The sequence below is a fragment of the Tympanuchus pallidicinctus genome, unplaced genomic scaffold, assembly GCF_026119805.1.
Source record: "Tympanuchus pallidicinctus isolate F22 unplaced genomic scaffold, pur_lepc_1.0 scaffold17, whole genome shotgun sequence".
In the NCBI taxonomy this organism is placed as follows: domain Eukaryota; kingdom Metazoa; phylum Chordata; class Aves; order Galliformes; family Phasianidae; genus Tympanuchus; species Tympanuchus pallidicinctus.
Genome location: NW_026294690.1, coordinates 2,295,356 through 2,307,814, shown reverse-complemented (window position 1 = coordinate 2,307,814; position 12,459 = coordinate 2,295,356). Strand labels below are relative to the sequence as shown.

The 12,459-nt window shown below is 50.4% G+C and overlaps 1 protein-coding gene across 4 annotated transcripts in view; it reads right to left on the bottom strand.

Moving 5' to 3' along the window:
• RAD54L2 (RAD54 like 2) overlaps nucleotides 1-12,459 on the bottom strand; it is a 53,364-nt gene that overhangs the window by 2,649 nt on the left and 38,256 nt on the right. For 3 of the 4 annotated variants that reach the window (XM_052679282.1, XM_052679283.1, XM_052679284.1), the window contains 14 exons: nucleotides 10,992-11,188; nucleotides 9,928-10,270; nucleotides 8,908-9,085; nucleotides 8,051-8,302; nucleotides 7,330-7,448; nucleotides 6,902-7,017; nucleotides 6,016-6,115; nucleotides 5,476-5,681; nucleotides 4,117-4,292; nucleotides 3,240-3,436; nucleotides 2,932-3,128; nucleotides 2,361-2,450; nucleotides 1,712-1,804; nucleotides 38-1,521 (listed from right to left, as the gene is read on the bottom strand). In XM_052679282.1, the coding sequence (XP_052535242.1) occupies nucleotides 533-1,521; nucleotides 1,712-1,804; nucleotides 2,361-2,450; nucleotides 2,932-3,128; nucleotides 3,240-3,436; nucleotides 4,117-4,292; nucleotides 5,476-5,681; nucleotides 6,016-6,115; nucleotides 6,902-7,017; nucleotides 7,330-7,448; nucleotides 8,051-8,302; nucleotides 8,908-9,085; nucleotides 9,928-10,270; nucleotides 10,992-11,188 (3,253 nt within the window). In that variant the 3' untranslated portion in view covers nucleotides 38-532. Of the gene's footprint in view, nucleotides 1-37; nucleotides 1,522-1,711; nucleotides 1,805-2,360; nucleotides 2,451-2,931; nucleotides 3,129-3,239; nucleotides 3,437-4,116; nucleotides 4,293-5,475; nucleotides 5,682-6,015; nucleotides 6,116-6,901; nucleotides 7,018-7,329; nucleotides 7,449-8,050; nucleotides 8,303-8,907; nucleotides 9,086-9,927; nucleotides 10,271-10,991; nucleotides 11,189-12,459 lie in introns of those variants that run through there. The other variant, XM_052679285.1, reaches the window with a different exon arrangement.

Sequence of the window (12,459 nt, the reverse complement as noted above, 5' to 3'; positions counted from 1 at the left end):
GCTTCACCCCCCCACCCCCCGACCTCCGCTGGAGCCTCCCCCTGGCCCCCACCTCCCGTGGGGAGGGAAGCTCACGGATAAGGCAGTTCGTGTGAGAGGGAGAGCGCCCGCCAGCACCGCGCCTCCGGGCTGAGAAGGGCAGCGACGGGCACCGAGCCGCCTCCCCCTTCGGACAAGACAGAACAGAGACAGACAGACAGACAGGGCGTGGGAGGGAGGGAGGCACTCCTATGGTTTGCATCGCCGCTTCCCTCCAGCCCTGGCTTGTGCTCCCCCGGCCTTCAGGTCCACCCTATGTCCCCCACCGTCTCCCAGCCCCTCAGTACAATTCAGATCCTCGATGGCTAAAAAAACCCAAAAACACAACAGAACAGAACAAAAAGAAAAAAACCAACCCCACGCCACACCCTTCGCATCCTTCTCCACCCCACTGCCTGGGGTGGGGGGGGGGGGGGAGGGAATCCTGACTCCCACAGAGGTCCTGCAACTTTTGTCTCCCGGTGGAGCTGAGACCGAGTGGGAGCCGGGCCCGTTATTTCCCTGTGATCTCTATAACATCGTCGTCTTTGTCCTCGTCATTAGAGCTGCATCCCACCTCTGGGACCTCCTGGGGTTCAAACTGAGGCACCTGGGAGCGAAGGAAGCCCCCGGCCGGGTAGCCCGAATGAGGGGACACGAAGCCAGGGTAGGCGGATGCCACGCTCCTGGGAAGGCTGCTGGGCAGGACGGGGGCTGGGAAAGGAGCGAACATCCTGGGCTCGGGCAGGAGGGACTGCGTGAAGGGAAGCGAGTAACTGGGCAGCACCCCCGTCAGAGAAGGGCTTAGCATGAATGAGGGGACGCTGGCGGTGGCTGAGGTAGCAGCAGAAGAGCTGGCGGTGCCGGCTGTCAGCAGAGGGTCAGTAGTCACAGGGAACACCAGATGAGGGTCTGGGAGTAAATTGGGCAGCTGGTAGTAAGAGGAGCCAGCGACCATGTACAAGGAGTTTCCTGGCTGGGAGGCAAACGGATGGGTTAAGTTGTGGTTTAAAGAGACAGGAGGCATGGCGAACCCACCGGAGACGGGGTACCCGTGTTCGTACGGCTGCACGGACGACGGCAGCTGGCGTTTCTTCTGCTGCCTGCGGGTTTGCTCCTCCGGAGTCGACGGCGAGCTCGACTTGCGCTTGTTGCCCCGTAAGTCCAACACGGAGCGGGCATCGACGTGCTGGCTGGTGACTGGCAGGGCTGAAGACACGGAGTCAGCCACGCAGTGAATCCCCGCGCGCTGCTCAGCTCCTCGAGCTGCTACGCCGGGCGCACTGACGGTGCGGGACGGGTGGCCCTGTGCTGCGGTGGTGCTGGGGGAGCTGTGCCGGGACTCCCGGGCTGCCGCCGCCTCCGCATACTGCTGCAGCTCGCTGATGATCTCGGGGCTGTCGGGGGATATGGGCCGAGTGAGCTCCTCTGCGCTCGGGAGCTGTGGGGATGAGGCACTGTGTCTGCCGTTGCTTGTGGATTCCAGCGAAGAGCTCTGGGAGCCTGCAAACAAGGAGATGGAGTAGGTGAGAAGGACAGCCTCGGAGAGAAAGCTGGGAGCCGAGAGGCAGAAAAGGCAAGAATATCGTGGGGAGGCTGTGGGGTGAGCTCTGAATGCCAGGGAACAGCAGGCTCCATACACTCGGGCGTGGAAGCAGATGAGCAAGCCTTGCAGAGCGCTCACAAGCCCTACCTGAGGCAGCTGTCCGACGGTCTTCGTTGCCCTTTGGCTTCCCAGTGGTCCGGATAGCAAAAATCCGCCCATCGCTGGTCCGGATGTACGTCCCTGGAACAGAGGGAGAACACTTCATTCTCAGCTCCTGGTCTCAGCTGAGGACTCCAACCACTGAGCAGAGAAGCTGCCCGGGCAGGAACACGACAGCAGTGCTGCAGAAGGCCAGGCCCACAGAACAAGCGGGGTGATCAGTGGGGGGCTTCTGGCCTCTTCCTCGTTCCTCATACTCTCTTCTTCAGCATTCCTGGGTTGGAGCTCACCCACTCCCAGTGGGAAACGTGGAACCTCATACTCAGGGTGCTAAGTTTGCCCTGGGAATACTGGGAAAAGTGTTTGGCTGCCCCACTACACGCAGTGGGTACTGTGAGAACGAGACACTCAGCAACAACGTCCAACAGCTCCTCTCAGGGGCAGACACAGTCATAGCTGCAACATCCCAAAGTGTCAGCTACAAGAGCATGCCACAGGCTGCACAGAGCACTGTGAAGTCCAGATCTCCTCTTCTTGTTTCTTTCCTCTCAAGGGCCTGACTGATGCCTTTACATCTTTGCTAATTAGCACTGGCCAACTCCCCACCCAGAAATCTTTCTAAAGCAGAAGGACTTACCTTTTGTCCCTCGGATGATGTGGATGCTCTCACCAGCACTGATTCTTGCCTGTACATCAGTGGATGTGTTTGTACCAGGAATCACAATATCTGGGAGTGGAGGAAGAAAACAAACAGTGACTGTGAAAACATGTGCCAGCCACAGCTGGGAGAGGGGAACAAACCCCTCTGCTTGCAGTGCAATTGACTCCTCTCTCTGCCGTGCTAGAAGCAAGCCCCAGGTGTATTTCTGAGCAGTGCAGAAGGCAGCACAGGCTTCGAGGAAGCAAAGCCCTGGTACTCTGGTACAACATCTCCCGTCCCAGCAAAGATAGCTGGTGACTCCTGTCCAGAAGAAGTGTTCACTGGTCTCTCACAGAGTTCAATCCCAGTAAGCCACCAAGCATGCACCGCTTAGACACCTGCATGCAAAGTCCTCCACATACTGAAGAACTGTTCAAACGCAAAGTGGTGGCACCAGTTGCTCTAACATCTGTTCACCCACAGCCCACGTGGGCAGGAGCAGTTCACCCTGCTCCTCAACTCACTGTGGTCATCACAGCTCAATCGCCTGTAAGCAGCAGCAACTCACCTGTGGTTGTGACAATCTTCTGCACAAGGACACCAGCTCGCTGTAGACAGTTGATGGGGAAGTTGACAGCAGGGTTGGAACTTGAGGTGGATCCTGCACTGCCCAAGGGGACATGCCGAGGCATCATAGGAATGGGAGTGGATTGAACTGGGCGGACACTTGCCACTGGCTTGTCCTCGCCTTTGAGGGCTGGTCGCCTGGTGAGAGGAGAGAGGAAAGTGCAGTGCCCCCACCGACAAGGCTAATGTCCTCTGTGCCTTCATTTCTCATCTACAACACAGGAAGAAGGGAAAGATGCAAACACTTACCAGTTCCTCTGGCTGAAGGCAGGGATGCTCGTCAGGCTCTGGTCACTGGCTGGGTAATATTGTGCGTAGGACGGCCGAGTGTACGGGACGGATGCTCGCTTTTCCTCCTCGTAGCTCTTCTTGGCTGCTTTCTTCTCTGCCTTGGTCAGCTTGTGCTCTTTCCGGTCAATCAGCAGTGACTCATGCTGAAAAGGCTCCTGCAGCCCCACAGCACAGAGCTTTTGTCACCAACTCACCACAAGAGGGAACCAACACACCCTGCACGGCAGCCATCCCGTCCCCATCCCAGTGTGAGGGACGAGGGGAGCGGAGGCAGAGCTGATCAGAGCGCAGCGTATCTGCGGACACGCTGCAGAAGCAACCAAGCTTCACGGCCTGAAGATTGACTGAGAGTCACCTAAGCCATCGTGTTTGCCAAGCCAAGTTAAGAGTGCAAGTACAGAGCCTGCTGAGGTGTCCCGTAGCACCAGAGCCCAACACCCGGCCACAGGTCCACTCTGCAGCACCATCCTACCAGCAGAGCTCTCCCCAGCAGAGCCAAGTGCTGGCTTTCCCCTGCATTGTTTTAAAATCACCTCAGAAAGAGAGCTGGCAGCAAATCAGGACGTGCCACTGCCTCCTTTCTGGTTGAAATAAGAGACGCCCCTACCACCTGCCCCTGAACCTGTCCAGGACAGAGGTGGCTCACAATGTGTAAAAGATATTGCACCAAAGGGCAGGTCTCTTAGGACCCCCTCTGGAGGAATTTTTTTCTATTCCCACCAGCATACTGATGTGTTCTTCTTGCCACCACATCCCCATCACACAGCCAAACTCCAACAGACCCCCTCTAGCCTACACAGTGCTGTACTAGAAAAGCAGCAGGCTGGTCTTATACCTTGGTGATGAGGTGAGGATACTTGAGACAGGCTAACTGTAGAACTGACTCCTTCATCTTGCCTGGATTGAGGGAGAGCTGAGCAAGGTCAGATTCCTCTTCCACGAAGTGCAGCAGATTTTCCACCTCCCGTCGGGTGAAGTTCAGCACTGGGTTCAGGTCATCCACCACCCGATCTGGAAAAGGGAGGGAAACAGTGTGAGCTGAGAAGGGAAGAGATGAACACTGCTCCCCTTTCTACACTCCTGTCCTAACAGAGCTCCCCTCTTTGCAACTGAATATTCCTCAGAAGCCTTGTGTAAATGTTAAGGCCTCATGTTGGGAGATGAGTCTGTTTGACCAAGTCAGATTGACAAATGTCTTATCCTCAAATCACACAGCACTGCAACGCAGGCACACAGGAACATGAAGCTAAATATAAATGGTGTCCCATCTCACAACCTCCACGTTCTAAGGCTGAAAACAGAGCAGGTTAGGGACATAAAGGTGGCAACATCAACACCTGGCCCAGTAAAATGCCACTAAAAAGGTTCAATAGGGTGCTGAAATCCACAGAACTCTTGAGTCAAAAGCTGAGAAAAGCAGCCACAGTCCATCCCTTGCAAGAGCCTGAGAGTTTTGCGTGGACGTTTTCTCCTGAATGTGGAGCATGGAGAAAACACCCGTACCCAGGACTCTCCTGGGAGCCAGGCCAGCCACCAGGAGACTCTGCCTCGAGGGAAAGGCAGCGCACTGAGCTGCTGCCTCTGGCACAGATAGTTGAGACAAAGCAGAACATAGGCAGCAGAACTCTGGGTCACTACAGCCCTCAGCTGCATATGCTACAAGAGCAGCTTGACAGCTGGCACAAACCAGCACAAAAAGACCTTTTGGTATGAGGGCAGGTTAAAACGGGAATTAATTCGTTATTCTTGGCTCCTGAGTAACTTCTATCAGTCAAAAATATCAGTGTGTACTTTTATTTTGCTATTTTTTGCTTTCTTGCTGCCAGAGAAACGGAGGTACAGAGCTACTTAAAAAAATAATGCCCAGGCACGTGGGGAGAAGGATCACCACCCCTCAAGCTCCTGGTCTCTCATACAACCAAGAAAGCAACAAGGAATGTAAATGGCACTGCAGAGCACAACTCTGCTGCAGGATGTTGGTTCTGCAACTCTCAGTGCTCTGCCCTGATTTTCTTGCAGGGTCTCAAATCGCTGTTGACTCAAACATCAAACTCTGCCTTAGAATGATGTCCTTTTGCCAACTTCTTCGGCTGTTTGGTTCTTGACCTTTAAAATAAGTTACGAAAACACAGAAATGAGACTTGGAGGAGCCGAAAGGAGGAACAGCCAAAAGCAGCCTTATGTCCATGCCTACCTGACATGCCCTGCTTGGAGATCTGACGGTCATAGATCTTCTTCTCCAGGGTGTAATCAGACACCAATCTGTAGATGTGGCACGGCTTCTTCTGCCCATAGCGGTACACTCGGCACACAGCCTGGGCGTCGTGGCACGGGTTCCAAGAAGCATCAAACACCACCACTCTGTTTGCACCAATCAGGTTGACGCCCAAACACCCAGCACTGGAAATGAAAGGCAAAATTTGCAATCGCTGCCTCGGCCAACATTTAAAGCTTCGAGGCAGGGACGGCCGCCACGACCACGATGCCTCCATGGACATTTCCCTTCAGTTTTACAGGCAACTTCAACCCTCTATCTGGTTTTCAAGACTTCCATTAACAGTTTGCAGAGGACTAAGGGTAAAATTTGACACCTCTAGGGAATTCAGAAGGAGCTGGTACTATTGTTCCATACATTCTTGAGAGCAGCTTACAAAGGAAGCTAAGAACTGAAAACCCACACGCATACGGAGGAGCGATGCAAGTCCTCCACCACGTCATTCTGCAGCCAGCTTACCGTGTGGACAAAAGGAAGAGCCAAACAGAAGCATTACTGGGATCATTGAACTGGTTAATCAGTCGTTCCCTTTCTGAGGCAGAGGTGCTGCCATCCAGTCCTGAGAAGGAAATTAAAGATGCATTTAAAAGCACTGCTTTTGGGGGAATCCCAGCAGAACAAACTTGCTTTCCAACCACTCAGCTTTGGCTCTGGTTTCTACTCAATTCTATGCATTCATGCACTCCTGGACCTCAACTGGACCACTCTGTCTAGGTGCAATGCAGCCAGCCAGGCTGGGCTTTGTTCAATTGGAAGATCAACCAAAACATTACTCAAGTTTGGCAAAGCCGAGACTGGGAGTGCTACAACATACCTAGCACATAAAGGCTTTGTATTAGGCAAGCAAGAGCAGCAGGAAAATCCTCATGTGGACTGGAAGCTCGAGGAGCCAAGAGGAAGGAAATTGTGAAAGGCTTTGGCAAAACCTCATTGACTGGATCAAAGCACAGAGAACACTGGACTGAAGGAGTGCAGAGGGGTTGTCAAGGCCCTGCTCCTGTGCAGCAGTTTGCTTCTAGCAGCTCTGCAAAAATCAGGAACATCATACCCACCATTCCTCTTAGCCCCAGCCTGTGAAGTAGCCACACAAAGCAACAACCCATGCCAGAACAAGATTTAAAGCTGAGAAAGAGGGAAGGAGGAATTCCCAGCCCCGAGGACTGAACTGACACTGTCTTCCCAAGCAACTTCCCAAGAAAAAGACTTCATCAGAAGATTGCTTCAGAAGAGCATTTACGGAGTCAGGCAATACTACAGGACGGTGGTGGAAGACACTCAGGAATTAGTCCATCACAAAAGATCAAACAGTATTACAGCAAAGGAGAGGAGGTTTGGTTGCACCTACTGTAATAGCTGATGTTTCGGACCCAGTTGTGAACTCCTCCGTCTGAGCCTGGAGGACTTGGCATTGGTCTCTTTGCCAAAAACTCTTCAATGACAGACAAAGTGGACAGGCTCTGGCTGAAAAACCAAGAACTGCATTCAGGAGAAAGCCTCAGCAGCAGAAGTGGTACATCAGAGCTCTTCCCCAACAAACCCAGCACTGATGGTATCAAACCCTGCCTGTTGCAGCCCACCTCTTGCTTGTAAACTACATATAGGCAGAAGCATAAAAGATGTGAAGGTAAAAAAAAGAAAAAGGATCTAATACAGCAAAGGAGAAAAGGGAAACTGCCACACCATTCGCCCCACGTAACAACTGCTGGCACCAGAAGGTGCTCAACAACTTGAGCATTCAGTGATTGTAGGATCAGCCACTGATACTTTGCTTACCTGAAGACCAAGATCTTGTCTCCAAGCTTCACGCTCTCCTCAACTAGGTGGAACAGTAACACCATTTTGGGTGAGTTTTCCAAGACTCCCGTCTGGTAATCACACAAGATGTCTTTGGCCTATCAAGAAATGAGAGACATTACAGGTGGAGTTGTTGATGCCCTGTTTATCTCACCTTGAGTACAGATTATTCAACTAAACAAATAATTCCAGAGAGGATATGTTCATCCAGTCAGTCCAGGTGACAATGCTTTTTCCAACCGCTGCTGCTGCCTCCCATTCCAGAAGCTCCAAAGGGAGCATGGATGAAGGAGCATCTTCCTAACCTCTCACGATTCATGCCCTATCACCAAATCTCTCCTCTGCATCCTGCCAGATTTACCACCATCTTATCTAGACTAAATCTCAGCCTGACATCTCTTCAGAATAACAAAGTCCATAGCCTTTTTGGTCCAATAAAAACAATTCAGTATATTGCCCGCGCTCCAGTCACACAAGCGTCACAAAGGTCCCCCCAGTGCCATGCACTCAGGCTCATCAAGATGCTCTGTAGCAGAGAAAATGGATGATAAATACTGAGCTTTCAAACAGAAGAGTCTTTTCTTTGCTCTGCTTCAGAAAAACCATCCTAATGAAAACAGGCACAGCTTTTAAGAGTAAGTGCCTGGTCTACGTGTCCTGCAATTTGCCAAATATAGAATCATCCAGCAGTGGTACTCACCCACTCATAAGTAACAACCTGATTTGCTCTCTCCTGAAAGGGGTTGAAGCCAACGCTCTGGAGGAACTTGCTGTTGGTGGCTTCTCCAACTGGTGATGCCAAAGCATTACTCTCAGTTTTGACTTTAACTCCTTGAGGCTGGCAGCGAGAATTAGTGCTTGCTGTGCCAAGGTCATCCACATCCAAGTCCTGCTCGTTTGCTAAATTCTCCTTTTGCAGAGCTTCATACAAGACATCAGGATGGTTCCAGATCTGAAGAGGTAAGAAAAGACAATGGTTAGGCCTGTGCCAGCCTGCTACCTTGCAATGTTTGGGAACTGAAAGCTCCCAGAGTTATTCAAAGGACAGAATTAATAGTTTGATAATCTCATCACCGTCCCCACGCGGAACTGCAAGGCACTGAAGAGAAAGCCAGCCTGACTGCATTAAGAGAGCAAAAATAGAAAACACGATTCTGCCACAACACAAGGTACAAGCTGTCTTAGCCAAGGCTCTCCTGACTGTAAAGCTGCCAATTTTTTCCCTCTGAATAAAACAGAATGCCACTCTGACTCTCACAGCACAAACACGGAGGAAGCTATTTGCACTGAGGCAGGTAACCAGTCACGCTATCAGCCCAGCACTGGTTCAGCTGACAGCTACAGGTTTCTTCCCCAGATTTGAACACAATGTCTAGCAATCCTGCATGCCAGGTCTGTAAGGAAAGATAACAATTTTGCTGGATCACCGCTGAGAACACTGAGGGGGGAGGATGGACCTGGCCAACCACCCTTCTGTCTCCTGTTTTGATCCATATTCTTGCCTTTCCCTTGCATATATATATTATTTTCTTTTTTGCAACTCCTGTCAAAACCTACCTTACAGCAGACACAGAAGGCTTTCAGTGGGTTCAGTCCCAGCCAACCGCTGTTGCCTGCGTCTCGGAAGCGGTTCATGAACTCTGTATAAAGGGCCCGCTGGATCTTTGACAGACGAACCAAAATGACATGCTCTTCCTTAGAGGGGAGCTGAACCTTCAGCACATTGTGCCCCCGCCTGTGGAGACAATAAAGAAAGAGAGATAAATACAGGGAAGGGAATTTCCCAACCTCTGTGGCTGCCTGCAGGGCATGATCTTGACTTCCTGCCCACCTGGCTGCATGCTTCTCTAATGCATGACACTCATGAGATACTCTCCCTGCAGCCAAATACTAACAGCAAGCACAATTACAGAGATCTCAAATGTTACAATCTTCCAGCACAGGTCACAGTGTTAGGAGTGTGATGGAAGTCTTGTTTTTTTTTTTCTTGGCAGCTGAAAAACAGAACTGAGATCTAAGGTTTCTTTTTAGCTCTGCCAGTGACTAAGACACTCCATCCAAATCACTGATCCAGCACCTGAGAACCCTTGACCAAGAAACAAAGCCAATTTGTCTCCAGGTTGGCAGAGGCACCGTCACTTTTTTTGTAACTGATTGTTCACAAAACACTTTCAGATCCTTATCCTTATATAAAGGATATCAAAGACTGCACATCCAAATTAAGACATCAAAATAAGCTTGAGGTTAATCTGTACAGTTAGACATGCTGTTCTCCATTACATGTGTGTTCAGTACCAACACAAACTAACTTTACTTCCATCCCCAAGGCAAAACAGAGCCATAAAAACACCCAGCAGTTGACAGAGGTTCTGAGAGAAATAAGAGCTACTGACTTAAGAACATCTCTGGTTTTCTCTGTACGCTTAAGGTCCCCCCCATGGAGACTGGCAAGGATAAAACTCAAGCCCAGGAAGACAGCACAATGAGTTGTACAGCATAAACTCAGCCATCGAGCAGGTTGGCTTGGGGTGACCGAGCTGCATGGAGCAGACTAGCAGCAGCTCCCCGTGGACTCACCGCTGCACAAAGCCCTCCAGCAGGCTATGCAGGACATGGCTGCGATACCTCATGAGACGCACGTCCTGGGGGGTGCTGTCAATACACTGCCCATTCAGGATGGGGCGTTCAAACATGTTGCTGAATTCCTGCCGTGAGCCTAGGAAGTCGGGTCGGACAAAGTCTACCATGCACCAGTACTCAATGAGGTTGTTCTGGAGCGGGTAGCCAGTCAGCACCACCCGCCGCCGGGAGCGGATGTTCTTCAGGGCCTGCGAGGTGCTGGCATGGCAGTTCTTGATGCGGTGCCCCTCATCACAAATGACCACATCTGGGCCGGGGCGAGACAACGCTTTCTCAATCCCTGAGGACAAGGAACGTTAAGCGTTAGTTTGAGACAAGCAAGATGAAGTTCTGCCTTTACACCGTCACCGACTTCACAAAAGAAAAGGAGGGGCAGCTCTGAAAGACAAAACTGATATTCACGGGTGGCACGGAACAAGGCTGACTAAGGAAGTAACACCAGCTCCCATTCAGCATGATGTGGTCACGACCAAACATGGCTGCCCCTTGACTACTGCTCAAATGGACTGCATTACATCAGGCTGGGTGTCTTGGGTCATACACCACCGGCAAAGTTCACACAAGGCATCTCCAAGCTCAGGGGACTGTCTTTCACTCTTACTTGCAGAATGAGAGACTCACCCAGAGCTGAACAATGCACTCTCTTCAAAGATGCAATCCTGCCCAGCAAAGCCTGATCATGTCAGGGATGCTAGAAGAGAACACCCCATTCTAGACATGTTCTGATACTGAGGGCTGTGGCTTCTAGCCAAACGTAGTGAATAGACCTAACAGCCCTTGGATTACAGGCAGGAAGCAGGTGATCACAAATACATCGACTGTGAAAAGAGTGCCCTGATTTGACTGCCTACAAGGAAAAAAACTACTGCCAATGGCTAGGGCTGACTATTATTCACACTACTAGCTCCCAGAAATAAGCAATTTGTAGGTTGTTTCCCTGTACTGCCAGAGCTGGTAGCCAGCTGGACAACAGGAACACACACTCTCTCCTGACTTCCCACCTTTCAGAAGCTCTTGCTGCCGGTCTTCTTCATCCAAGTCAATAATGACAGGTCCAGTTTGCTTCTTTGTTTTCTTCTTCCTTCCAGTGGCAAAGGACTTCTTCAGTGAAAGGAGGCGGTACATCTCGTATCCCATCAGCAGCACACCGCCCTCGATCACCCAGTCATTCACCACCTTTGCACGTGCAGCCGTGGTCCTGCAAAACAAACCAACAAACAGAACAGGCTGTAAGCACTGTCTCCACTTTCAACTTGAACCACTGGATTGGAGCCTGCCGAGAAAGACTTGATCTTAATTAAGTTAATTAGAGTACTTTTTAGCATCAAACTAGACAGAGGAATATAAAGAAGTTGCTGCAGCACTGGTTTTTTTGGTGGTGGTGACGTTTTATTCACTTATTCAATTTATTTATTTGTTTATTTTTGTTGAAGAGACAATTTGGTATATAGGAAGTGAAGAAAGGCCTTTTGGCATGCCACAGGTCATGGGCTGAGATTGAAAAATCCTTCCAGGAACTGAGTTGCAGAAGTCTGTCATGCACAAAAGCATATAAAAGTTGAGAGCATCCTTCTAAAAGAGCTGTTGAGAAGAGGGCCTCCACAAAAGCAATCAGGTGCGAATGCACATGGTTGTCACCCTTTATTAAGTTTACACCTTTTTGTCTCTTCCAATTCCAGTGTCCTTCCACTCTCCCTTCCCTGCTACCCACCTTAGAATTGGTTCAGATACACTGTCCTCATCCAAGCTCCCCAGAGCCTACAGAAGCTCATCCAATAGTAGATACATGGCTGGAGCAGTACCAGCAGCTTCAAAGCACACTGCACTCAGGAGGTGAGGATGAAAACACGTGAGTGTATGAACACAGCTGGGAGCTCCCAACGACCACTGCCCTGTCCTGATACATGCAAGACAAATGCCTCAGAAAGAAGCAGAGATGCACAGGCCAAAAATACACTCCACAGCAGGCTGTAAGTGCTATTGCTCCTTCCTGGAAAAGGATTCTTTGCATCAATTGCCAGAATCTCTCAAGGACAACACAATTCATAGAAAGTCGCAGTGTAGGGCAGAGGAATCCTTCAGTGTGTGAAAATTCCCAGGGCAAAAACCCAAACATTTAAAATACAAGAGATGCATGGTACAAGGGGACATCTCACAAGTCCCAGGACTCTGACAGGGCCAGCAAGGTACAGTCAGAAACAAACAATAGCATTTCTGTTCCTCTCTGCAGAATTAGCTCTTATCTTTGACAACTGAGTTTCTGATCTCAGTACGAAAGGAAGAAAAGAAAGATGAGTAAGCAGAGTGAGAAGAAAGTACAAGATACAAACAATCCACAAAAGCAAATCTCTGTAAATCTCTTTTAATTACCAAAATCCTCCCCTCATAGCAGCATTACACAAGAAAAGTAGAGTGGGAAGGATCCAGGAGTTGACAGTTGACAGAATTAGCCCAAACATAGCAGTCTGC